This window comes from Glycine soja, chromosome 8 (genome assembly GCF_004193775.1).
Source record: "Glycine soja cultivar W05 chromosome 8, ASM419377v2, whole genome shotgun sequence".
Classification (NCBI taxonomy): Eukaryota; Viridiplantae; Streptophyta; class Magnoliopsida; order Fabales; family Fabaceae; genus Glycine; species Glycine soja.
Genome location: NC_041009.1, coordinates 18,000,716 through 18,028,353, shown reverse-complemented (window position 1 = coordinate 18,028,353; position 27,638 = coordinate 18,000,716). Strand labels below are relative to the sequence as shown.

General features: G+C 31.9%; 3 protein-coding genes and 1 long non-coding RNA gene across 5 annotated transcripts; 1 reads left to right on the top strand and 3 right to left on the bottom strand.

Moving 5' to 3' along the window:
• Nucleotides 1–3,779: 3,779 nt before the first annotated feature.
• LOC114422513 lies at nucleotides 3,780–6,235 on the bottom strand. Its single transcript, XM_028388904.1, has 5 exons — nucleotides 5,726–6,235; nucleotides 5,429–5,646; nucleotides 5,195–5,323; nucleotides 4,109–4,240; nucleotides 3,780–4,024 (listed from the first exon to the last, which is right to left on the bottom strand). Exons 1-5 carry the CDS (start codon nucleotides 6,015–6,017, stop codon nucleotides 3,911–3,913), a joined length of 885 nt encoding a protein of 294 aa, XP_028244705.1. The 5' UTR covers nucleotides 6,018–6,235; the 3' UTR covers nucleotides 3,780–3,910.
• A 4,091-nt stretch (nucleotides 6,236–10,326) lies between these two features.
• Nucleotides 10,327–14,151, bottom strand: LOC114423127 (AP2-like ethylene-responsive transcription factor At1g16060). Of its 2 annotated transcripts, XM_028389752.1 has the most exons (8): nucleotides 13,950–14,148; nucleotides 13,757–13,839; nucleotides 13,621–13,629; nucleotides 13,398–13,486; nucleotides 13,214–13,287; nucleotides 13,054–13,104; nucleotides 11,962–12,038; nucleotides 10,327–10,956 (listed from the first exon to the last, which is right to left on the bottom strand). In XM_028389752.1, exons 1-8 carry the CDS (start codon nucleotides 14,117–14,119, stop codon nucleotides 10,568–10,570), a joined length of 942 nt encoding a protein of 313 aa, XP_028245553.1. In that variant the 5' UTR covers nucleotides 14,120–14,148; the 3' UTR covers nucleotides 10,327–10,567. The 2 variants fall into 2 exon arrangements, with proteins under 2 accessions (XP_028245553.1, XP_028245554.1); XM_028389753.1 differs by lacking the exon at nucleotides 13,621–13,629 and having other exon boundaries at nucleotides 13,950–14,151.
• Nucleotides 14,152–21,920: 7,769 nt separating this feature from the next.
• Nucleotides 21,921–23,422, top strand: LOC114422600. Its single transcript, XR_003668702.1, has 2 exons — nucleotides 21,921–22,167; nucleotides 23,000–23,422. It is a non-coding gene; the product is annotated as an uncharacterized LOC114422600 (long non-coding RNA).
• A 2,078-nt stretch (nucleotides 23,423–25,500) lies between these two features.
• On the bottom strand, nucleotides 25,501–27,638 carry LOC114422599 (aspartyl protease family protein At5g10770-like). The gene is made up of 2 exons (XM_028389043.1): nucleotides 27,291–27,638; nucleotides 25,501–26,951 (listed from the first exon to the last, which is right to left on the bottom strand). Exons 1-2 carry the CDS (start codon nucleotides 27,463–27,465, stop codon nucleotides 25,678–25,680), a joined length of 1,449 nt encoding a protein of 482 aa, XP_028244844.1. The 5' UTR covers nucleotides 27,466–27,638; the 3' UTR covers nucleotides 25,501–25,677.

Sequence of the window (27,638 nt, the reverse complement as noted above, 5' to 3'; positions counted from 1 at the left end):
ATTTTAATTTTTGTCATCAATTTTAAACGTTGATCTATGTAATTTGTAAGGTAAAATTATAAATTTGATCTCATAATTCAATTTTAGTCCCCTATCGTTTAACTTAGCAATTTAGTCCTTTTTTTTTTAATCCTGTTATTTCAATCTTTAACGTCTAAAATTGGGCATTGACCATGAATTGTTTACCTTAACTGGATGTTGACGTTAATTAGATACACAAAATTAACATAAAAAAAAAGCATGATATGTGACAGTCAACGTCCAATAAAAACAAAACATGTGACTAGTCAACGTCCAATTTCGGGGTTAGGAAATGGGAACTAAAATAAGAGGATGGTAAAAAATTAAGAGACTAAATTTATGAATTAAACTATAGAAAATCAAAATTAAATTCTGAGATAAACAGGAAAACCAAATTTACAATTTTGTCCATTTGTAAATATTGATCAGCAATTATTTTTTTATTATGCACATGACATTTTTTTTTTAAATTATTTAATTGTTAAAAAATTAAAAAAAAATACACAATCAACAATTCTAAAATTAACTAAGGGGACTAAAATTATAAATTTTTTAAAAGTGAAAAACAAGTGTTTTAATTAAAAAATAGGAGAACTAAAATTGTGAATTTTTTAAAAGTAAAAGAAAAAATTTCTTAATTAAAAATAAAAAACTTAAGTCACATATTTAGAAAAGATAGAAGGAATAAAATTTTCTGCACAAAGATTTTTTTTTCTTCAAAATTGTTTCGAGAATCATTCTATCCAAAGGTTTTCAATTTTATTTCATACACTGTTTTTTTTTAATATATAAATCATACTAGAAAACCAATTTTCAGAAAAACAAACACACTTTATTTTAAGAAGGATCCACTTGAGCGTATCTACTATGGGCAATTACAATGAATTGCTGAACTAAGTGGCCAAGTAACTCTTGTCTTGATTGGTGGTGAAGGAACTCGAGGCCGATAATTTCACACATGCCCAATTTATTTTTGGTCCAACACATATGTCCATTAACATGTAGTCAAGTTGGTTCACTTGGACCTAAATACCATTACAAAGCAACTAAGATACAATATTATCTGGGGTGTTTTTTCTTCTTTTTTTTTTCTGCACCGAACGATTATTCCGAATGCAAAATGAAAAGTGCAGGAAGTAATTGCCTATTCCGGGGGGACAAAGTATGATCTTGGCAGAAGACAATGTTGTCTCACAAGAATAAAGAACATAATTAAGTGCATATTTAGTATACGTTAAATTCTTCAGAATCAACACAAGTTTATCAAATATAAGTTTGATAATAGGAAGCTATCAAGGTTCAATCAATCCAAAGATCCTTGACAATGGATTGGAATACCGATTGACAAGAGCCAACACAAGAAGAAACAAAAAAGATTTTACAATTAGTCATTGTAGTTGCCTAATCCAAGAATTATCACATCCTTGCAATTTAAAGATAGATAGTCTGAATTCTTCAAGACTATCAAGTTTGTTTCCGTATTCATGTTTTTGTCAATGCAATTTTAGATAAAGTTTTACATATTTAATTTTATGTTGAAAAAATAATTCTTGATTCAAAATTGTTTCGGGATCGAAACTTAAAGTAGTTTCTACATTGGATAAAAAAAATTATACTATTAAACTTATTTTCAAAATAAAAATCTCTAAACATAAGCTACATAATTTCAAAATCAATCTTAATCAATTATTTTTTTTAAATATCTTCACTAATAGTCATCGAAACCCGTTTCCATCCCCTTTCCCCCCGAAAAAAAAAAGTATGATAAATCTGTCATATACTTAGCCAGTATTAGATCTCATGAACTTTCTTATATTCAGCAGCTTATGGAATTCAGTTTGGGTGACTTCCCTTTTAGATACTTGGGTGTTCCCCTTTTATCATCTAGATTAAATGTATGTCACTATGCTCCCTTACTTTCCAAGATTACTGGCCTGATTCAGGTAAGTTAGAGTTGATCAGAACAGTTATTCAAGGAATTGTGAATTTCTAGATGGGGATTTTTCCTTTGCCTCAATTTATTCTGGACCGGATCAACGCTTCGTGCTGTAATTTTTTGTGGGGCAAAGCAGATATTGGCAAAAACAAGCCCTTGGTTGCTTGGTCGGTAGTTTGTTCTCCGAAAAAAGAAGGGGGTTTAGGCCTTTTTAATCTCAAGGACTGGAACATTGTACTTCTTTCCCATGTCATGTGGGACTTTCATTTAAAGAAAGATTATCTATGGGTTCGGTGGGTTCACCATTACTATTTCAGAGGGAGCGATGTGTGAAATTACAATACTTCTTCATCAGATTCAGTTTTGATAAAGAAAATCATTCAAATAAGGGACTTTATTATCTCCAAAGAGCTAAGTACGGAAGAGACCAAAAAGAGAATTCAATCTTGGAGCACCAATTAACAATTGCTTATTGAGAAAGTCTATGAATACATTAGAGGTGTTAAGCCTACTATTAGTTGGTGTTCTATTATATGGAACCTAACAATCCCCCTAAGATGTCTTTCATTATGTGGCTTGCTAAAAAGAACCGACTGCTTACTCTTGACAAAACTACTTTTTTGAACAAGGGTTCCCTCTGCCCTTTATGTTCAAATGAGGCTGAGTCAAATGCTCATTTGTTCTTTTTCTTGCATGAAATCTCTCTAAGTTTGGACTCACATTCGTGATTTGGCTCCTTTCCGCAGGCGTTTCACTTCTTTGCAACACATTACTGACTCTTTAATTAGAGGCAGATCCACATCAGGTGTTCAAGAAAAAATTTGTTGTCTGACTATAGCAATTACAGTCTACTGCATCTGGCAGTCTAGGAATAAGCTGATTTTTGAAGATTATCAATTTTCTGTAATAGAGGTTATTAGCAAGATTAAGTTTCTTATGTATAGACAAGCAAGATATGCCCTATTTATTGTTGTATCATTTTGGGTTTAATATAATTTATATTTTTCCAAAAAAAAAAATAGTATTGTACAATTGCTAAGTAGTAACATAAGCCGTTACCAATAGTCTGATTGTTCGTTTTTACTATGCCCCTTCCTTCTTCCCTTTGCTTTTTTAAATCATAAAACCTCTCGTGTTTATAAATCTTTTTTATTTCCCTTTCAAAGAGATAAGTAAAAACGCGTCAATTGTTTATGGATTCAACTGTGTACGTCAACACAATAGTTTTGAAGCGATATAATAGAAGGAAATGAAATTTCGACTTTATTATAAACTAAATTAAACTTACACTCAGGAAACTATATCACTCGTTAGTGGCTAAGTGTTTGTGTTTGGAAATCCGTTTCAGCATGATTGGACGGATGTTTTACACATTCCAAACCAATAAATAAAAGGAAGGGGAAAGTTGAATTCGCATTACGTTGGATGAAATGAAAAATCAAAACACATCCTAAGTCTACATAACTCTTACAAGCTGGTACCCTGGTGCATGTTGGTGCTGAAGTAAAAAATCACAAACCCTCTTAATAGGATTATTCGCTGTGTTTCACGCAACCCTCCCCTCAAATAAGCACTTTTTTTTTTTTTTTGGAAAGAATGGCAAAGGAATATGACTATGTGTACGTGGTGCCATTGGCTGTTTGGCAATACATGTGGTGCGATATCGTGGGGCACAAGGGTTGTTATGCTTGGTGGTTGGTGAATGTTAGTGAGTTAAAACAAATATGAACTCATAATGGAAAGATGTTAGTTATAAATAATTTATAATATTCTTTAATTATCAAAATCTTCAATATTTAAAACAAATTATGTTAGTTATCAATAATTTATAATATTTTTTAATTAATTTTTTTAATAATAATAAAAAATTCTTTTAAAATAAACATTAAAATTACAACACTCCACACATCACACACCACACACAAACACACACTAGGGTTGAAGACTTAAGCTTCATACAATTCTCAACTCTTTTAGCCATTGGGAATGCAAAGGGCATGGGTCTGGCTTGCCTTGAGCCGTAGCCTTCTCAGAGAGAGAATAAAACCAACCATTTCTCCATTTGAACTGCAAGTATAACCAAGATAAGCACTTATATATCAGAGATATCTAGTGAATCCAATATTGATTCCACTAAATTGTATCATTTACCTCCTTAACTGCCGTGGGAAAGTGGGCTACGGCTCGGGAATATGCACACAAGCGCTCTTCCATGGCCTCTTCAAATGTTAACCCCTTTTCACTTGATGCTGCCGATGCCAGTTCTGTTATAAGGCTGGACAACTGAAAGTGCAAACATCAGTCAGTTCTCATTGCAGTGTTATTTTTTTTAGTGTTAAATACATTATCAATATTAGCTCAAGATGTTTGTCAAAAAATCTCTACGTTTTCTTCCTTCTCTTATTATGGCCCAAATTTGCACGGCAAACATAGTTTGTCTAGAATTTGTAGCTCGTAGGTTTCATTCAAGGCAACAAATCAAGTTCAAAGTCAGGTCACCCATTTTGGACAGAGCTCCTTTAGTCCAGGATCAACCCTTCAAGCATACCACATCTAACAAAAAAATAAATTGAACTTTGAAGATATTTCATGCTAACTTGATTTCACCCAAGACTCAGCCATAGCCATTTACCTACTCATTGAGGAAGGCCACTGAGTAGACACCTCTTCAAGATCCAAAAGAAGAAATCATATATATACATATGAGAGAGAGGATACGGATGCAATCACCAACCATCCTATTAACTACCCAATTTTAATCAAATCATGTACAAGTAATATTGTTTTCCAATCAAACAAAATATCATTGATTAAGACCATGTTTGGATAAGTTTGTCCATAAACACTTATAAGAGAAGAGAATGAAAAGAAAAAATGAAATAATTTTCTCCCATAAGTTAAAATCAACTTTTTGAAGAAGCCAAACAATTTTGTTTTTTTTACTCAGCAAATTATTTGTATTATATATGAAGGGCACAAAGGGTGCCCCAACCTATATACAAGATGGGACCAATCACCCAATACAAAAAATCCAACCATCCCCTGCAGGTTACAGAATATTAATATGCTAATTTTAACTTCTCCAAAAGCTCATTTTACTAATGCACAAGTTAAATTTAGCTTACAGAATAAACTTCTATGCTTGTTATCTTATTCTCCTATATAAATATTTATAGAGAAGCTGATCCAAACAGAATTGCATATTAACTTCGAGAATATGTCAATAGCAAAGCTTACTTCAGTGCGGAATTCCTTGTCCACGACACCTACTGAAACCCCTCCATGACGTGCTCCAACAAGCATAACGGAACAAATCCATATAAGCTTCTCCAACATCTGCTTTTGAAACACCTCCTTGTCAAGAACCTGGCTTTTAAACATACATAACCAAGTTAACCGCAGGGATTTCAATTTGAAGATTTACGTAAATCCAGGGGATAACTAGTATGTATGACAGTAAAAAGAAGAAACCTTGCAAGAGAGGCCTCCAGCATTTAATCTAGCAGCTACAATAGAAGCCCACTTGCCATATGCAGCAGTGAGTCCTTCAGGATTGATATCAGTCCTACCATCAATAGGGGTTTCTCCAATTTTGGACACAGCAAAATAAGCCAACACCTGGTTTGCATCTTCCAAACCTTTGCTCTCAAGCCACGGCTCCAGCATTCCGTTCTGGAAGAACACCAAATCTAAGGCACGACCAATAACAACTCCTTAATACAGACAGCATTGTCCAACCAAACCCAATGGAGGAAAAAAACTACTTACCACCCCATCTAGAAGAAGGTGTAGATTGAAGCACAGATTCAAGATCATCGTTCCTCGTGCACACAAAAATGGGGCCCTCGAAATTGAGTGGTACGGACTCTCCTCGGCGAACGAGGAGGTCTTGGCCGGTGCCCATGTCCTGCAAGGCCCTGCCCACTCTTCCGCCGCCGACAATGACGGCGGGAGCCACCTTGGTAGCAGGGGCGGCGATGGTGGTAGCCATGGCGGAGGCTTTGAATCTGAAGGCTGAGGTTGTGGGCGAAATGGAGAAAGATAGCAGCGAAGTGGCCATGAAGGAGTGAGTAATCAGTGTTCAGTGTTCAGTGGCGGCGAACAACATCAACATGGTTCTTTTTGCTAGCGTGTTTGTTTGGGCAGACACAATTGTTGAGCTGAGTTTGTCGATATTCCCAGCCACTCGTTACTGGGGAAGCTTCTATCCACCACAACATTTCTCTTCATGCCCACACGACTTGTCGTTTCCACTGATCGTGATTTCTATTCTAGTTACTCTCGTGTTTCAATTTTAATCGTCTAATTTCGATAACCAATCAAACGTGAAATTAGTGTTTACGATTTTTGCTGTTTTATATTTATTTTTTATTCGCCTCGTGGTTTTCTTTTACTTTTTTCCTTTTCCCATTATTTTGTTTTCGCTTCATCATTTTGCATATTCATCCTGTCTTATCTTCCATGTCTCATTTTCCCATCAATATTTTTCATTTCAATTTACTTTTATATAATAAGCTTATATCAATATATTTTTTCTAATACAAACATTTTTTATTTTCAAATTTTGCTAATTCTTATTCTTATTATTCTTTATCTTTTCATTAGCAATTAAAAGTTTAACTTATTAATCAATTTTCATTTTTGTAATGGTTTATTTGATTGTGAAGAGAGGAATAGAGAAGATAAAAATAATAAAGAGATAATTTAAAAAAATAGAGTGGAAATAAACTTTAATGTTGATTTGCTTAATTTAAAAGAAATAAACCTATAAAATTACTCTTGCACCCTTGCAAGCAAGCATTGTCAATCACAAAAAATTTCTTTCTCCAAGCTGAAGAGTTACACACATTGTTCTTACTAAAATTCGGAACATAGCACATAAGGTGAACATAGTTAAGTGGGGTCCCAACTTCACATGTCAGCTTGGAGAAATACCTTTGACAGGAGGAGTGACCTGCAAAACAAAGGATCCCGATGCTTAAGTAAGAATGTGTGTAGGGAGAGTAAAAAATATATGTTGTAATGGTGCTTATATGAGCAAGAGAGAGGCACATGCTTGTTTTGTCGTGTGCTAAGTGTGTGAACAGGTCATGTAAATGGGTTCGATGGAACCTATATTTATAGTAGTTCAAACGTGATTGTTGGTTCTTGTTTGTAGGAGCTGTTATAATCTTGTAGATCATTTCCAACCAGTTATAGATAATAGTCAAAAGCTTAGAAATAATGTTAGAGATAATCATTTGAATTATAGATAAAGGTAGAAGATAATCATACCTTATAGATAATGTGGTGCGTTATAAATAATTTAATATCGACCAATAAATAAGATATTCAAATTCATTTGAATATTAGTTATATTAGAGATAATCGGTCTGTTGAAAAGCCTGGTTGTTAAGAGTCAGGTGTTTGCGCTCTTGTCACGTAAGATTTATGGATCATGTACACACATTAAATAAAATTGTGATTGTTTATGTAGATATGAGGAGTTAAATCATGTAAAACAAATTAAATAAATTGTTGTAGACGTAAGGATGAAAATCCAAACTACACTAGACACATATTTACGTAATATTTTCTATTTTTTATGGTGTTGTTTAATTGTGTGATTTCTCATCTTGAAGAAGTTGATGGTAAATTTGTATGGGATCTCTAATGTTCATGAAACAAATAGGAAAACTTACCAAGCACCCATTACAAGCATCGGTGACAATCAAGAGTTTAATATTCAAAATTTAATTTTAATCGAGGAAGAAATAGTTAGAAAATAATTTCAATTTTTATTTTAAATCTATAGAATATTATTTTATCATCTTTAGGGCACTGTTTGAATTTAAATGTATTATTTGTAAATTAAAAATTTATTTTTTCATTTAAGATAAAGAGATGAGTAGAAACGTCCAACTTAATGATGAGTATCAAGAGTGAGAAGGAAAGATTTAACAAGTTGACCTAAAAAAATTATAATGAGATTATAGATATAAGAATGAGAACTTAAATCATGTTAAACAAAATTGGAATACACAACACACGTGATCCAACAACATTAAACAAAAAAATGAATTTGTGTTATCCTTTCTATTAATGTGGTCTTGCCATTAATTGTGTGATTTTTCATATTTTTGTGTGAAGAAGTGTGTATTTTATTCTTTACACATGTCTAACTTGAGCCTCTCTGATGAACCACTCTCCCAACTACGACACCTCCTGGCGCCTGGTCTCTAGATACATTTATCCTCTACTATATTGATCAAGTATTTGGATTTTGGACGTTAGAGACTCTGACAACCAAGATCAGTGACGTTGTTGAAGCTTCCACAATACATCCATCTACTGATAGATCCCTGTCAAAATTATACGTTGAATATTTTTAATGAATTGAAGTGTAATATTCTGGTAGCAACGTTTCAATTTATCATTTGTTTATCGGGGGCTGGAGGGTTCGTTCTACTTGTCCTTATTCGGAGCTGATTCAGAATACTGGCTGTACGTGAATTGAAGCAACAAGCATATGCCAATATATCTCCTCAACTTTTAACCTACGTACGCAACTTGTCGTTCCTATTGATCGTGATTAATTTTAGAGGTGAAATTTAAGCGAAAAAAAAAACTCACCATACTTATTAATTTCTTTCTATTTTATCTTTTTTCACGGCTCTTCATGGCTTCATCTTATCACTTCTCGTTGTCTCCACTCTAACGCTATTATTTTTCCTTGTTATTTTCGGTTATTTCTTCGTATTTTATATTACTTTTTGACACTAGTATTAGGAATATACTTTTGATTTAATTTACTTATTATTTTTCTCATCTTAACAAATATTTGCCAAATACTTTTGGTCACTTTCAACTGAAATTTCCATGTACTTTATTATTATTATTATTATTATTATATATATATATATATATATATATATATATATATATATATATATATATTTGTTTTAACCTGTGAAAGTGAATGGCTTGAAAATAGTCTCGCATTGAGCATTCTGTGTGCGTGCCTGCGTTTTCTTTTTCTTTCAAGAGGTGCAGAAATGTTTTCTGGCAGGATTCTTTTGTTTTCACAAAAAGACGTGAGCCATTAGATGTGAAAAAAGTACGAGAAAAAAATATTGAAAAGGGTAAGCGGATGGCTAATAAAATTTGAGCTTAAATCGAATTTGTAAGATGTTATATTTGTCTGACACAATATATATATAAAGAGTCCAAATCTAAAATGATTTTTTGCTCTCTTGGATGAGAGGAAAGAAAATGAAAGTTTTGATTTTTTTTTTTTTGTAATAATAGCTCTGGCCCTTTCCTCAACTGAGAGTTTCTGTAATAGTAAAAATCATAACTCCGTGAAACTCTCACATTGCTCCAGAAGGGATCAAATTTTATTCTACATCAGCTGACTCCTTTGCCAACACACTGCTGACTTATCCTGCAGCCTTATGTTCTTAATTTTTTCTTAATTATATGATTAAGTGTTTTTCTCGAATTAGATAGAATTATTAAGAATAATATTTTTTTATAATATTTAATGTAACTGTATACTTAAAATTTTAACTCAAAATAACAGATAAAATTGAAACAATTTATGTTAATTGATTTGAATGTTGAATCTCGTGTTGTCATTTATTCAACCAACTCCTTAAGATTTGGTAAAAAACAAAAACAACTTCTTAAATGTTAAGATTAATGGTTTTATGATTCATAATTACAAGACAAACGTTTATAGACAAAATTTGAAGATTAATGTTAAAGTAAAATGAAACTATGCTAGCTTTTCATTAAAAAAAATTGTTGGTCTTTTTTGTTTTGTGTATAATCCCTTAAACACATTAATTATCTAGTTAAAAGACAGTAATTTGTCACTTGAATAAGGATTAATGCTGTTATGATTGATAATTACAAAGACAAACATGTATAGTTAAAAATGAAAATTAATGTTAAAGTGACATGAAAGTGTGTTAGCTTTTGTGCGCCTGTGTGTAAATTAATGTTAAAGTGACAGAAAACTATGTTGGTTTTGTTTTGGGTTTGATTCCTTAAACACATGAATTATTTCGTTACAGATTTGCATAAAAAAAGACAAAATGTGTTTGTAATACAATTTTGTGTGACCAAAATTAAAAAATAATTGGTGATCATGCATATGATTAATTAAAAAAAAATTGTGTGTACGTGTGAATAATACAATCATATAAGCATAGAGAAATAGTTAAAGTTAAAAGTTAAACAATAATTAATCATATAAACATTTATCTTTAAAACTTAACAAATTAAAATATAATTCAATAATTTATATTCTTAACATTTATCTTTTAAAAAAATATTATTCTTATTTCTTATAATAAACTAAATTTTGTGACATCTACCCACGCTCGTGGAGACATACATAATAAAACTAAATTGTTAAAATGAGGCAGTACGTTGTACTTGTATGTCATGCATCTTGTTCTATCACAAATAAAATGATCCAATCCCTTTTCCCCCCCTTGTATGTTACTTTTAAAGAATCTTCCACTCGATCTCTAAATTGTTTACTCTTACCCCCCTAATTTCTTTATCATCTTTTTTGGTTGAAAAATAATAACCTATTGGCCAGAAGAAGTACGTCCTCCAATTCTAAACATCAAGTTCGAAATGAAAAATTGGTGCACCAAACGAGCCCAAGTCACCAAAAATGATATCATCATTTTCAATGTAGATGCCTGAATCTTGATTATTTTCAAAAATTGTTTGAATGTCTTCAGGGAATGTGCGACGAGAAGGATTTGACTCTGACTCTGAAGATCGTGCTACGCCCTCTTCTGTGATCTCGTCACTAGCCGAACCTAGCTCGAGTTCAGCATTAGAGTTTACATTTTGGTTGCTAGGAGTATTTTGATGATTTTCTTCTGTTTTAGGACGTGGCCAATTGATATAACGGCTCAGGTCAAAGTTTGTAACGGCGTTAAGTCCTCTGTATTCTATTGCTGCCATGTCATATGCTGCGGCTGCTTCTTCTTGTGTAGCTGCAATACAACATAATAACATATGGACATACACTTGTAAGCAAATGCAAAGGACACTTAATTTAATTGTATTGTATTCATATGTCGGTCTAGGATTTCTCTTTTTCTTCTTCCGATTTGGTTTATATTAAAAAGACTAGAAAAGAATGATATCATTATTAAATAGCTTAATTTAGCAGTTGGAGTTTGGTGATCTATATCGCAACCAATGTGATTTGATTGCATATGTTGACCTTTATATTTGTCCTACTATTTTGATCCGCGGGACCATGTTGAAACCAAGTAGGTACTTTCTTGTTAGAACTGGAAAGAATGGTCAAATACATTTTCAAAATTTCAGGTATGGGTACATCCTCTCTTGATTAATTAAACATCGCTACACCTATATTAGCTAGTTTGATTCGTTTATCTTCAACCAATACAAAAACATACAATTTAATTTGTTCATTATTTTAGAGTGCTGACATAGACCCATATCACATGCATGTCTTATGATTCGTAGCAAATATAACAAAGTACTGTATAAATGATGATTGTGAAATGCTATATATGAAGCATGTAAATGCATTCAAATGCTAAGGTAAGGCCATATGCTTCTGTCTAAGGAGAATTGGACATCAAATGGATAGAAAACGACCATTTTGATTAGGATTTTAAAAAACATTTCGTCCCCTGAACTATATAATTGACAAACTATATGTATAGACGCACACTTTAAAATCACGTATTCAATTTTTTTATTTAAAATAACGAACAATATTCTTATTTTGAGGCATCTTGGGATTTGAATAACAATAATGTAATGCGGGAAAATTACTTTTGAAAACTGTTAATAATATATTTTTTGCACACATTTTTTCTATTACCATATAAATTTTATGTGAGTCACACTAAATAATCTAAATTTATTCTTTATTTAACGAAATTCACATAAAATTTCAATAAGAAATAACATCCATCTATGCATGCGCCTTCTTTACATTAGATCATAGTCAATGAGATTACCGTAAGTTCCAAGGTATAGATATTTGTTGCCAAAGACCCTTCCAATTCGAGCTTCCCATCTTCCGTTATGGTGGTGTCTAAACATTTAAAACTAAAATTCAGAGCATTTTCCACCAATCTACTAACTATTTACACAGAAATATATGGAGAGGAAATGCAAATTTCTATGGGATTGAACTGTAGAGTTAGAGACATTGAGTAACTTGTAGTATATTGTAGTATGCAGAAACATGATAACTGATAAGATTCGATTTAGTAAAACTTATTAAATAAATATTATTACTACTATAATTTCATCCAATTTGTTGTTTGATTATTTTTTTTTTGAAAGAATTATCAGTTTGATCATAGTTACCTCAAATTTCATCAGAACTGTTTAGAATATGCATATTCAATGAATGTGCATCATTAATGACCGAACTTATGGATTTCATGGGTTTGAAAGAACCTACACAGGTAAGGGCTGACTAAAGTTCTTTCCCTAAAATATTGCTGAAGCAATTATAAACATACTTTTTTTTATCATTCAGAAAGATATAATTATATAAACATACATACATTTATTTTATTTTTCTTTTTTATCACATTTTATTATATTTATCCTTTTTACTCTCTACTTTTTTATTTATTTCTATTTCTCTTCTCTCTATCCGAATCCGTCCATTTGGATACATTTTCAGTTTTTTTTTTCAATATTGCTCCGCAGAATATTGGATTCTGCTGACAAACTACAACCTAAAATTTCATTTATTGTAAGCCACAAAATAAATTAAAATATTTTATATTATTTAAACTATTCTCTAGTCTATACCCCCCAAAAAAACCACTAATTTCTCTTTTCAGCTCTCTTATTAAATTGACTTGTTATTAAATCAACTACTACTTTAATTTCTTTTTAATTTACCACAATTTTATGTTCTAAAAACATTTCGTACACTCGTGTGTGTATATATATATTCGTGCACGCCCCACTTTCTGAATTCAACAAAGATATCAATGGTTTATTTTGTTGACCATGATGATCTACCGTAAAACAGATTGAAAAATTGCAAAACCTAGCATTTTGCAGTGAACAGAGCAGGGTTCAAGTACCTTGCTACGCCTCTGTATTTTGAAACTCCTCGAGAGAACCCACTGCTTTTTCTGCGATTTATTCATGAAAATTGAATATCATAAGAAACGGCTTCAATAGCTCCATATTATGCATTATGTATGAAAACTAAATGTATTTAATAACTAAAAATAAATGAACCTTCGCAAGGATCCAATATATTCTTCTTTTGACTGGCCTTCCATCTCCTTGAGCTTCTCCTCATAATTTGATAACTAGAACCAAAAACATATATATAATGAAGTGATATAGATCAAATCTGATTTATGAATAAACACATTTTAGCAAAAATATAATAATTTGAATTGAAGACGGGAGAAATTACTGGAAAATTGAGAATGGTATCTTGGCCCCAGTACTTCAATGCTGCCAAGTCATAGGCACGTGCTGCGGCTTCTTCATCATCATATGCCCCTAACAAACCCAAGTTTAATGCAATCATTAAATCGTCCTCCATCCTATCCAACTAGCACGTATTTTCAAATTCTCAACGCCAAAATAATGAAGGTTTATGTAATTATGCAAACTAATTAACACTCAAATCATACCTAGATATACTGCATCCAGTTGTTTTCCATTGCCATTGTCAACCAACCCAAGATAATTAATATGACAATAAATCATATAAAGCGAAGGAAATCAGAAAATTAAACTAAAGATTATAGAGAGCAAAATAATGAAAACCTTGTCTTCCTTTCTTGCTCTGTGATTCATTCCAGCAATTCTTATCCCACAAATGAGCCTCGTATCGACCAGTCCATCGATGCCTAAAACAACCACATGCATAGAAACATTAACATGGGAAAGAAAAACAGAGAAAAAGAAAGAAGGAACATATATATATATATGAGATCCAGAGATTTAATTATTAATTAACCTTGTGACACCCCTATAGATTGAGCTTCGTTGAGGAGGTGAGTCTCTTGGGACGCTTTTGCGTGTGCGCTTCCTAGTGGTGTTGTTGTTATTGTTGTTTTTGAGGCTTTTCTGTGATTTCTTCGCCATGAAAATTAAAAACGAGAGAGGACCACTGCACTGCACACGCATACAGTTCAAGAGTGAAGGCCCGGAGAGTTATATAAATACGACCAAGTCATCCAATAAGAAGGGCATTAATTAATATATAGAAATAGTGGAGGAGAATGAAAAAGTAGGTCTATTCCTTTATTTCTCTATAACAATATTTTAAATTTTCCTTTTTTCTGTTGATGTTGTATAGCAGTTGGCAGTTGAGTAGACACTCCAGAAGAGGGAAAAGAGTAATGATCTCTTATAGTAAACACTTCGTTAATATATATATTTTTTCACATCATATCATTTAGGCTATGCTTCAATAAATTTTTCATAAGTATTTAGAGAGAAAATTAAAATAAACTTTTTTCATGACCTAAAATTAATTTATACATAAATTAATATGTGAGCCCTTTTTTTTTAGTTTCATCTTATACATAAAACTAATTTTAGTTTGTGATTTTCTTTTTATATATTTTTATCTTATAAATATTTATAGGTAAAATTAAGTAAATACAATGCTATTATGTTTATATTTCTCTCTTCTCTTTTTTGTAATTGGGATCACATGAACCCTGACCAGTCAGTCCAGCTAACGGAATCAGTAGTATCACCATAATAAAAGTGTACAAATGCATTCCCTTATTTTTTAAAAATTCATAAATAAAATTTTATTTTGATTTAAAATTACAAAGTAAAATCTTATATTTTTTTATTTTATTCCCTCTATTTTTATATATCATAACTGACTAATTTCAGTTATTATAATTTGCGCATTTAACTCAAAGTCATGATACACCACTGAACGGTAATCAGCAAACAAGAATGGAAATCAATAACAACAGGTGTATATAGAGAAAAGGCCAGAAGTTGATGGAATAAAAATGATAAATTTTAAAATCAGTGGTAATTACTAATCACAACCACAACCTTCATCTGCCAAACAAAAACAATAGTGAATATATACTAAACTCCTTGGCAACATGAACATGGATGTAGTTGAGAACAATGACAGTGAAAGCACCCGTTCTGATGGAATAAATGGGCCCATATTTTTCAGCTAACTGTGTGAAGAAGGTTTTGTGAGGTCTTCGATCTCCTTAAATTACGTACAGCAGTATTTTGTAACTTTGTTTTTTTTCTTACTAGTTATCAAATAGATGAGAGATATATACATAACTCATTTTTGGACGGAAAAACGGCGAGAAAATATGCTACTTGTGGCCGTCTCCAAACGAGTCCATTATGTTTTTGTCTCGACTATTTCTACTTTCATGCTTGTAATCATTTTGTTACTTATGTAGACGATAGCTTTTGCAGCCCTGAAATTAATCATAGCTTGATCCATGTTTTTATTGTTGGTATTTTCTCCATTTTGGTCGGTATGTACACTTATTCCTTGTCATTTCCCCCCTAAAAATAAATTCAATTTTTCTCTCTCAAAAAAAAATATTGATATGCCGTGTTAGTAGTGAGTACTTAGGACTATGATAAATCTAAACTATTGGGCTTTACTTTATACATTTTTTGTTACACCCTAGCTAAAATCTTTAAGCCTGTGAACTCGAGTTGGACGTTAATTTTTGGTTTAGGAATTCATACCTAATTAGCATGATAATTAAAAAGCCCCTTAGTTCTAAACGACGATGATGATTTGGTTTTAAATTATCAAACAAAATATTTCATTTTATTTATTTGATTCTTACTATTCATATTTAGATTGAATTTATTTATGAATACATCTGAAGATATATATATATATATATATATATTTATGTCTCCCCTATCTCTTATATATCAACATATATAATACTATTGTATTAATTTTTTTTACTTATTAATATTAACAGTATAAAATAAGAAGGAAAAATAATAATATTTCAATAATAGAAAATACTTTTCTGAAGAGAGTAGTAAAATCTTATTGTTACTATTATAAAGGAAAGGTGAACGGTTTTTAAAAACTAAAAGAGATTTAGGTGCCATTTAAGAAAAGCTTCAGAAAAGGTAAATGTAGTTTTCCCTTGTTATTATCTGATTGAATAACAACACTAAAAATATCTAAGAACTGTGCAGGTAAGTTTTGTTCTTATTATTATTATCTGGTACATGATTAGGTATTCAAATTGAAGCATAAGGAGATTATAGCAGATTAATATAATAAAAGCCGGGCGATATCTCATTCTTATTTTATTAATACTGAATTTGTTTGATGAGTTGTTGATGCTTCAGTTTAACGCTGGCTCAAGAGGTGTGTAACAAACATATATATAGCCAGCAAATTATTAAATATTTATTTTATAATTTATAAAAAAATATATTATTTATATTAATTTTATTTTTATAAAATAAAATATTTGTTTTAGTATCTATTCTATTAAGTAGAACTATCATTTATTTATCTTATTATCAGATGATCTTAAAGTGAAACCTAAGAATGTGAGTTTAAGTCTAACTCAACTACAAAAGCGTGTTCAAGGAATGAGGGTTGCCCCTCACTTATATATCCTAATTTGATTTTATTTGTAGTTGATGTGAGACTTAGATTTTTCTCCCAACACATCCTCCTATGTTGCACATTTCTTGGGCTTGGGACGTGAACAATTGAGTGATCTTTTTTTATTAATCTTAAATATGTGACTTAGGTTTTTTCCAATACATCCCCTCACGTCTATCATTTATTGAACTTTTTGGTGCCTGAATAACAAATGATGGGTGACCCTTTGAATTAATCTTGAATATGTTTTGATACCATCTTAGAATTTTTGAATATGAATTTAGGTCTAATTCAATCCCAAAAACTAACTAGCTCCATTTTCAGTCATGACTCTTGCAATTGTTATTTATTATAGTCTCAAAAAATATGTCTATTAATTAATTAATTCTTATTTAAGGAGTGACTCACTTGCTTCAGTGTGGAGCTCTTCACATGTTCGTTAAACTGCCTTGAAATATTTTTCACCATGGCTTCTCTGTCGGGGGACGGTGTCGTTTCTGAATTTTTGGAGGCAAAAAAACAAGAAACTTCATAGGAACCACAAAGATAGAGAATATACTCAAATAATCTCAAAGTAACTAGAATGTTGTTGTAAGTTGTAACCAACCTGTGCGTTGGCTCCAAGAATGTTTGAAATAATATGCTATTTGACCATTTTGTGAAATTCATTGTAGTTGCACGCACGCAGCAACCATGCATTTATCAAAAGTCAAAGTCTTGAGGGCAATCGATACCTGCTTGTTTGACAGGGATGAAAATCATGTAACCATATCCTGAAATAATAATGAAAAGCTTAAATTAAGATCAAATCAATTACAAATAAAGTGAGGGGGGGATCAAATATGTTTTTTACTTCTGGTTAAATAAGTAGATTATGGTTTGTTTCCTATAAAAGTTAATTAAGAACAACAGGTGTATATGGCAGAAGTTGGTTGTAGAAAAATGATAAATTTTATAATTAGTGGTAATGACAACCACAACCTTTATACATAATTGTATTGATTGATGGGTTTGATTGCGTTTCCAAATATTTTCAAACACTATTTACACATATGATAAAATAATTGTCTAAGAGTGTGCTTGTTTAGGTTAGGTCACTATTTGACTATCTAACTATCAATTTTAGTATTTCATCCCAATTGTGTAAGTATTCAGCTATCTCATTTGGCTTTTGCAGATGATATTATGCTTCTATCTAGAAGAGATATCCCTTCTGTGTCAACTATGTTTGCCAAGCTTCAGCACTTCTGTAGGGTTTCAGGGCTTTCCATCAGCTCTGATAAATCTGTCATATACTCAACCGGTATTAGGCCTCATGAGCTTTCTCATATTCAACAGCTTACTGGATTTAGCTTGGGTGACTTCCCTTTTAGATACTTGGGTGTTCCCCTTTTATCATCTAGATTAAATGTATGTCATTATGCTCTCTTGCTTTCCAAGATTACTGGCCTAATTCAGGGATGGAGCAAGAAGTCTTTATCTTATGCAGGTAAGTTAGAGCTGATCAGAGCAGTTATTCAAGGAATTGTGAATTTCTGGATGGAGATTTTTTCATTGCCGCAATCTGTTATGGACTGGATCAACGCTTCGTGCCGTAATTTTCTGTGGGGCAAAGCGGATATTGGCAAAAACAAGCCCTTGGTTGCTTGGTCAGTAGTTTGTTCTCCGAAAAAAGAAGGGGGTTTAGGTCTTCTTAATCTCAAGGACTGGAATCTTGCGCTTCTTTCCCGTATCCTGTGGGACTTTCATTGTAAGAAAGATTCTCTATGGGTTCGGTGGGTTCACCATTACTATTTCAGAGGGAGCGATGTGTGGAATTACAATACTTCTTCGTCAGATTCAGTTTTGATAAAGAAAATCATTCAAATAAGAGACTTTATTATCTCCAAAGAGCTAAGTACGGAAGAGGTCAAAAAGATGATTCAATCTTGGAGCACCAATGAACAATTGCTTGTTGGCAAAGTCTATGAATATATTAGAGGTGTCAAGCCTACTGTTAGTTGGTGTTCTGTTATATGGAACCCAGCAATCCCCCCTAAGATGTCTTTCATTCTGTGGCTTGCTAAAATGAATCGGTTGCTTACTCTTTACAAAGTTGCTTTTTTGAACAAGGGTTCCCTCTGCCCTTTATGTTCAAATGAGCCTGAGTCAAATGCTCATTTGTTCTTTTCTTGCAGGAAATCTTTCCAAGTTTGGGTTCACATTCGTGATTTGGCTCCTTTCCGCAGGTGTTTCACTTCTTTACAACGCATTACTGACTCTTTAATTAGGAGCAGATCCACATCAGGTGTTCAAGGAAAATTACGTTATCTGGCTATAACAATTACAGTCTACTGCATCTGGCTGTCTAGGAACAAGCTGATTTTTGAAGATTATCAATTTTCTGTAATAGAGATTATTAGCAAAATTAAGTTTCTTATATATTGACAAGCGCACGTGTTGCATTTGTTTTAGCATCTTGATATAGGTCTTCTTGTATTAGGGAGACTTTTGATTTTCTTTAACTGCGGGTATGCCCCGTTTATTATTGTATCATTTTAGGTTTAATATAATTTACATTTTTCCAAAAAAAAAAAACTATCAATTTTAGTTAACTTTATCTTCAACTTTATCTTCTTTGTTCCAATTTTTGCTCTTATTTTTTAAGCACATTTAGTTAAACTTATCATTCCGTCGAAAATAACTTTGAATTTATTTATTTTATCATTCGACAACAAATCTCTAATAGCCTTATCGTATGGACTGCCAAGATTCGACTAACAAAAAATATTTTACAATCAGATGTATATGCCAGAAGTTGATTGTAGAAAAATGATAAATTTTATAATTAGTGGTAATGACAACCACAACCTTTATCTGCCAAAAAGGTAGGAAAGAGCAGTGGATGTGGGTTTGTGGTTTAGTGAATTCTAATCTCCTTGGCAACATGGATAGAGTTGACAACAATGAAAGTGATAGCACCAGTTATACTTCTGATGGAATAAATGGGCCCATATTTCTCAGCTAACCGTGTGAAGGTTTTGTAAGGTTTCTTCTCCTTCAATTGCATTTTGCCTTGTTGAATTATTTTTTCTTCAATTTCTTTTGGGATTCAAGGGGAGTGTACTTTGAAAGATAAAATGTAATAATAGTTATTAAGTAAAAAATTAAAGGTTGAGATTAAAATTAATTTTGTATTTTGTTACTTATGTATTTAGTTTTATTATGATTTGTAGTATTATTTTCTAATAAAAGATTAATTATAAAATATAAATGTAATATATTTTCTAAACGAGACTTTCTCACTTTGGGAGAGCCAAGTCCTTTTTTTGTTAGGTGTTTACCATCCTTGTACGTATGGTATGGCTTTTGCACACACAAAATACACATGTCCATCCATCCTCCATGCCGGTCTTATCATAGGAGCATAATAGACATCTCGTCCTTCATAGTCCCTGTAATAGACAAGTTATTTCATAATTCTTCTCTGCATTTTATTCCCGCTGGGGTATCTTTATATATAATTGGGTTCAAGCTGCTACAACCCGTAACTAACTTGTTGCAGTAGTTCAAATGCCGTTGCAACTACCTAATAGTTTGTAACTAACTAATAGCATTCGAAGAGTCTTTCTCCTTCTATCTGATGCTATCAAATATACTATAACTATTTTATCTCTTGTATTCAACTATCTATAAGTGTACACATGTATATATTTTACTCCTCCAAAGGTTGGCTACCAACTACAAAGGCTAAGACTATAACAACCCAACAAACAGGGATCCTAAGCTTCATTTTACTTTTGTAAAGTGTCAAAGTCCTTTGTTTTACAAATTTTTCTTTCAGTCCGACACGTGAAATATAGTAGTCTATCTTAACTACGTCCATCGTGACATGTAATCGCTCCAAATTTTGGTATGTACAACTTCATTTTTTCTATTTCAATTTTTATTTCAAAAAATAAGAACTTCTTTTTTTTGGTACATATGAGTGGAAACAGATAATCAAAGTAAGGAGTTTTTTTTTTTTTTTTTTTAGCCAGACGAAAAGGAGTTCTTGATATAATTAATAGCTTTAACTAAAAATTTATGTTGAAGTATTTTCTAAGCCAAAAAGGTTAAGTTTTTTAAGTAGAAAATTATGCATTGACATTGTAATTTGATATTTTTCTTAAAAAATAACATTAATAAAATAATCTAAACTTGTTATGGTGGCACATATATTGTAGAATTTGGGACAGATAAAATTTTTATCTTAAGTGATGAAACTTTACCAAATAAATCCATGGTTAAATTTTAATCTTTTTTTTCCTTTTTAGTTTGATTACTTATCTTTTAAAAAAATAATAATTTAATCTTTTTTTATTTATAAAACAATTCAAAATAAACATTTCATTCCATAAGGTTAAAAATAACACCACTAATAATTTCATGATATTGACAGTACCACAAAATAGTACTTAAAAAACATACATAGTTTTACATGTGAAATTAACATTGCTATATATAATACTAAATTTTTTAATTTATATTTAATATACATATAAGTTTATATAAAATTTACACATATAAGGATAATATTAGAATTGTTAAAAATATATTGGATACAGAAGAAAAGAAAGGTGCAGAAGGCCCAAAGATTTTCCACACAGCCCAACACTTTAGACAGTTGCCAAGATTTCAGTTCACGTACCAATATTGAAGATCCAATTCAATTGCATACTTCAACGAATATAAGTCCCATTTCCACCTTTTCCTTGTAGTTCATAACTGATCTTACCCTAACAAATTTCTAGTTCCTTGATCCAGAAAAAAAAAAAAGAAGAAGAAGAAGAAGAAGAAGGAATTTTAACATACTTTAAACAATAAAAGTGCAGTACCAAAACTGAAACTGAGATGCAAGGATAGGCTAAAGAAAAGAAATCACAATTTTAAAGAACACGAAAACTGAATCAAAAACCAAATTAATCACAAATCAAGTTACCGCATGATGAATTGATGACAACTTCATTCCCACAAGATTTAAACTGAGTCAATAACAATGTGAATAAAGAAATAATCATGTGTTTTTAGAAAAAAGAGGATGTTCCAACCTTTTCTTTTTAGAATATGGAAGTTTTTTTATTTATTTATTGTGAGTTTGAGAAAATAATCATGGATTAAAAAAAATTGGTCTACCAATATTAATGATTACACGTAATTATCCTGTTATTATTGACTGCTGATGGCAAAGTATTTTATTAATTAAGGTTGCAATTTGATTAAAAGAACTAAAAGTGGTAATATTATTTTTTTGAATAAGTTTGACATGTGAAAATTTAAATTAAAAAAAATAGTGAGCGATAAATTGATAAAAAGCATGAGAAGAGCGTGAAGGAAGAAAAGAGAATTTGAAAAGGAAAAGGCGCGGCTAGATCTGGAAGTGTCCGTTGCGTTTGATCCTTAACCCTAATCTCTACAAGTTTGATCTGAGAGAGAAGAGAAATGGACAAGTAGGAGAAGGGACATACGGGAAAGTGTACAAGGCTCTGAAGAAGACGCGTCTGGAGATGGACGAGGATTGGCAAAGAATGTGCCTTCCTTAGGACCTGATGGTCTCGACCTTCTCACGGTTAGTATTTGTATTTTATCTCTTAAATGCTTTATGCTTCTGAATTCATAACCCTTCTCATAAAATACATAGAACAAAATTCAGTCATGATTTTATTGCATTTAAATTGGAGGATCAGACTCCAGAATGAGTTATAGGTGTTCTTTTACTTCGTTTTCATTTCAATGCTACTTTTCCCCGGAATAATCAGAAAACAGGATGATAGTCACTCAATGATGCATTGAAGCATATCTTAGGCTGTGGAGTAATCTTAATAAAGCATTTATCTGAAATTTTGATGCAAATTTTGGGTTATGTATATGTACCTTAATACTTAAAATACGATAATACCATCTCTATTTTGGGTTTTTTGGCGTGCACGAAGAAAGTCACTAGAGGTATATGTGAATGAAATGGATGACATGGTTTCTAGTCCTATAAAATTGGATAGGAGTTCATGAAAAATATTAGAGAAAATTATTACAGCAACAAAGATTTCATAATAAATGATATCATTGAAAAATTAGTTATAGATTGACCCCCAATAACATCTGAACATGTTTGTAGCGTATCTCACTTAGCTGGAGTTTGTTATATACCCCCATCTACTTGAATTTGTTTTTAGATTGAGCAGAATTGCATCGTATCATATATGTAGCTTATCTCACTTGGTTGGAGTTATGTACCATATTCCTGATTTAGTTTTTAGATTGAACCGAATTCCATCGTATCATTATGTAGCTTATCTCACTTGATTGGAGTTTGTTATATGATAATATATACCATATACTTCAAATAACTAGCCTATGCTGCTTCACTTTCCCCGTTTTCAACAATTTTATTTCACCCACAGAAAATGCTCAAGTTTAATCCTTCTGAGAGAATATCTGCCAAGGCAGCACTTGATCATCCCTACTTTGACAGTCTTGACAAGTCTCAATTTTAGTTGTGCCTCTTAGTCAAAAGTAAAGTGTCTGTCAAGCAGTACTATATAGAAGTCGAAGAAAATTATTCATGGCATGGAGTTTAAAGATATGTCAAATTGAGCTTGTGTAATATTTCGTCATCATCTTGGTGATATGAACAGTTCACTCTTTAGAACAGTTCATGGTTGCCATGGTCTTTGTAGGCTAGTTAATGATTGCGGAGTAAAAACAAACAGGAAAACAGGGAGATATTAACAAATATTTCATTGTTAGAAGACAGTTTTATTGTTTTCAGAGTACCATCTTATCTTCTGTTTGTGCAAGGATAAACCATTAATTTCTTTTTTAAAGTATTACTCTCTTTTAAATGGTTCCTAAAGTTAAAATAAAAATACTTCATTTTAGTATTACAAATCATGTTAATTAGTTCTTCAAATATTTAAAAATACTTCATTTTTTTAGAATTATTAAAATATATCAAATTAAGAACTAAATTAATAAATGTTGAATAATTCAGAGATTACTTGGTATAGTTTCATTACTTTTGAAATTATTTAGAAGAGGATAATATTTAGAAGAGGATAGTTTATTCATTTATTCTAATTGATAGTGTTATTGTCCTATTAAGTTGTTGCCGATTTCCACCACGAAAGCCAAAATTAAAGGTTAGGTAGTAAACATCAACACCAATATTTTATGGACTAATTGCCCTATTTTCAGATGTCATTTTCGATCCTCACTTGAATAATTGATTTGCAACGATTAAATTCTTATTAAAATATCATGTATTTTAGTCTTCTTATATACAAATCAATAACGAAAGTTCTACTTTCATCCGACTTTTTAAATTCTTATGTATTTTAGTCTTTTTATATACAAAACAACATAGAATATGTGCAGGGAAAATGTTAAAAATTAATTTTTTAAAATTAGGAATGAAAATGACAAGTTTATAATTTTAAAGAGAAGATGCACAATTTGTGATTTCGTGTATACTAGTGAGATATTATATGCTATTTTATGCGATTTAACAACTTTAATGTAAGTTTTATAGAGAATGTAATTACTTTTAATTTGAAATAATTTAATTTTACGAAGTACTTTAAAGATAATATATATATAACGATAATTGATAGTACAATATCAGAATATTTATGGTATTGTTCATGTTTACGGTGGACAAAATCTTGTGTTAAGATTCATACTTATATATGAGTAGTAATTTTAATATTTATATTTAATAATTTCATAATTACTTATATATTAGGATTTAGACTTAAAATTGTACATATTTAATTAAATATAATTTTAATGTATTTTTCTATCTAATATTAAAAAATATTTATTATATTTATAATATTAATAAGTAGAATAACACCGAATTGGATTAATTAGCAGAGTTGTTGTAGGCTTTTAGCTTAACCAATGATCTTAGTCTCAAGTTTTAGTCAATATAAAATTACGACAAGTATTCAAAGAGAGAGAATAAATTGTTTTTTGATAATTTTTTTAAAAAAATAATGTTATTTATAAATTAAAAGTTAAAAAAAATTATTCTCTATAACGTATGTGGAAAAAAGTTGTTTTTTATTGTGTTGTCTCCGATATCATTTGGTTATAAGAGTTTTTTCAAGTTAAGCAATATTGCTGAACAAAATTTAAGGTTGTATCTTATACAAGCAACATTACCTAACCAATTTTAAACAGCAGAAAATATTTTACCATTTGAGAAGAAAGTAGCAAAAACACTTAAGTCTGAAGTGGAGTCATGGAGGGTAGGACCAACCAAAAAAGTTCTTAAACAACTCAAAATCCAATATTGAAAGATATTGTGTTGGTTTGCGGGATCTGTCGTCCGTCGGTAAAGAAGATGCATTGTCAAAACAAAAAAAACTTATTATAAGTTGAATAATAATTATTTTTGTTATAAAATGGTATGATATACATACAACAATTTACAAACATTATTTGTTGTGTTTATGTCTCTGAATGATCCTATCATTTATTTCATTTTAAATAGTTTAGTTAAAAAACAAAATTCTGTTTACCAAAGGCGAGTTTAGAGTCATACCCATTTGGTGAAGAATACAGAGCTGGTGACAGCTTACAAGTATCCATCTGGTCCGGGTTTAATTGTGATGCTAGTTGTAGCTGGCATAACATTTTAAGTAAAAACAAGGTTGTTTCTTTAGGAAATTCCAATGAATCTAATGACCACTGGGGGACAATCCTTCACAAAGCCGCAGACGGACAGAACATTGTAATCTGCCATGTTGAATATTGTTGATGAGCTGAACGTATACGTATAGCTTCCTTTCCTCTGATAGAGTGCAGCATTACAACATCTTTTATACCAAGGGAATGAATCCATTTACATTTCAAACCTTCCTTGGTTTCATAAATTAAAAGTTTAAAATACAATGATATATCAAGGTAAAAACATAAATGTCAAATGATGATACTCTTGTTGCTAGTAATTCTTTATATGGCAAATGTAGTTATGTATATATATGTGGTCCAAATAGAAAAATGAAAAAGAAGAACTGGAAGGTTTTGCATCCTCCTTAATGGCATTGGCATCTATTATACTATGAAATTTCCCTGTTCAAGCGAAACTGCATGGCTCCTCAGCAAATCCCACTTTGGACTGTTTGGTGTCATATATTACCCTTTGGTTCCTTTGCTGATAATTCCCAATAATAGCAGTGTCATATGCATCAGAAAGACTTGCAAGTGCCAAGCAAACTTGCGAAGCATCCTCTTTCACAACGTAGAATGTGCCAGTTGCATCCACGTTTAGCTGAGCATTGCCCTCAAAACGCAAACTTATGGTAGGTATGCTCACTTCATCATACCCAGTGAGATTGAAACAAGTGTCCAAAATTGAAAACCCTGGTGCTGAAGGGAAACCCGTGAACTTTTTCAAGAACTCTGCCTTCAAAGCCTTGTACACAGATGAGGGCAGTCTTGTGATCACAGTGCCAGAATCAATCAAAATCCCACCATTGCCAAAGCTTAATGGGGCCTTCAAAGCCACACCACCAACATCTATGCCAGTGAGATTGAGAATATAGAAGTTGGAAAGCTGTGGATTTGAAAGCATTCTGGTGTAAGTGATGGGATTAGCGTTCTTGAAAACTGAAGACTCATTACCCATAACTAATGACCCAGAAGAACCAGCTTCTGTTGTTGGTAAGCAGTATGAGAAAACTCCTCCAAATGTGGCATTAGTTTGAGATACCAATGAGAGGTAACTTCTTCCCAACCCCATAAGGCCAGAGACTCCTCCAAATAGACCTTTGTTGTTCCTACCACAACCAAATACAAAATCACTCACTGAAACACCTCCAAAACTAAGTGCTTCAACACCTAGCTCACCATTAGTGTAAGATCCATCACCATAGTTAACCACATAGTTACAAGTTGATGGATTACTACTTCCACAGGCTCCTGTGTTTCCTGTGGCAAATTGAAGAGATTGGCAGGTTGATGAATTGCATGAAACTGATTGATAGGAAGAGGAGGTAGAAGGTTTGAATATTGGTCCTTGTTGATTATAACATGACATGCAAGGCTCACATTGGACCCATGTCAAGTCGCTTCCAGTGTCAATTATCACAGTCATATTCTTGCTACCCAATCCCATTGTCACTATGTAGTTTAAGGTTTGCAAGTTTATACCAGAAGATAATGGAATTTGGGTTTGTGAAGCTTCTACATTATGGGTGGAGGCTACTCTTCGAATCCTGTTTTGCATTGAACGAACGCGAAGATCATCTAATATAAGCTGCTTCTGAAGCCTTCTGTTCCAATCAATTTTCTTCTCTGAGCAATGTCCTCTGTCCTTCATTTCCAGTACAATAGCACCTTTCTCCTTTCCTGAGAATTCATATTAAAAGGGATTTCATTTCTGAACTAATAAAACCATAGAGGCTTAAACTTTTAATTTGAAGCACACTATTAATACAAGGCATAATATACTATAATCCAAAGTGATGTTAAAGCAAGACATGCTTTGTCAAAGGCAGTAATCTCTTGTTTAAGACTTTGACAAAGAGAGAGAGAGAGAGACCAAATAATGAGGTTTTTCTTTTACTTAGATTCTAACAGTAAAAAGGAAGAGTGGTTTTCATTAGATCCAAAGAGAAACATGACATAAATTAAAGCTCAGAAAAACAAAAGCTATTGAAGTTCAGCATTCCCGCTAATTAAACTCACTTGATTCCGGGAGGAGGCAAGCCTGGTTACCAAGTTGGTGTTTGTTCTGCAACGTTTGCACGTTGAATATCTTCTTCTCTTGAAAAGAACGCATCACTCCGTTTGCATTGATGAGGAGGCAGAGAGAAAGAAAGGACAGAAAGAATGGCAACAATATTGGCGGTGCCATAGGCATTGATGGTAAGGAAAGATAAATTTGGAAAAAATTAAAGGAAGGAAGCTAGCAAGGGAAAGAGAGAGAGAGTGAGTGGAGTAGGAGTAGGAGTGTTGAAGTCGAAGGGCAAATGGAGGAGATTCTGAATTGTGAGTGGTGTATTTTGGCATGAGAACAAAAGAGGAAGTGGTGGC

Bases quoted from the DNA above. Each gene is read 5' to 3' on its own strand.
- LOC114423127 (XM_028389752.1), bottom strand. From the start codon at position 14,119: ATGCGTGTGCAGTGCAGTGGTCCTCTCTCGTTTTTAATTTTCATGGCG. The intron at 13,105-13,213 runs GTTCATTTATTT...AATAAATCGCAG, and splicing joins TATATTGGATCCTTGCGAAG to AAAAAGCAGTGGGTTCTCTC. The intron at 10,957-11,961 runs GTAATCTCATTG...GTTGTATTGCAG, and splicing joins TCTATACCTTGGAACTTACG to CTACACAAGAAGAAGCAGCC.
- LOC114422599 (XM_028389043.1), bottom strand. From the start codon at position 27,465: ATGCCTATGGCACCGCCAATATTGTTGCCATTCTTTCTGTCCTTTCTT. The intron at 26,952-27,290 runs GTGAGTTTAATT...ATGAATTCTCAG, and splicing joins TTGCCTCCTCCCGGAATCAA to GAAAGGAGAAAGGTGCTATT.
- LOC114422513 (XM_028388904.1), bottom strand. From the start codon at position 6,017: ATGGCCACTTCGCTGCTATCTTTCTCCATTTCGCCCACAACCTCAGCC. The intron at 5,324-5,428 runs GTTTCTTCTTTT...TTTAAAAGCCAG, and splicing joins CTGGAGGCCTCTCTTGCAAG to GTTCTTGACAAGGAGGTGTT. The intron at 4,025-4,108 runs GTAAATGATACA...TTATACTTGCAG, and splicing joins TTCCCACGGCAGTTAAGGAG to TTCAAATGGAGAAATGGTTG.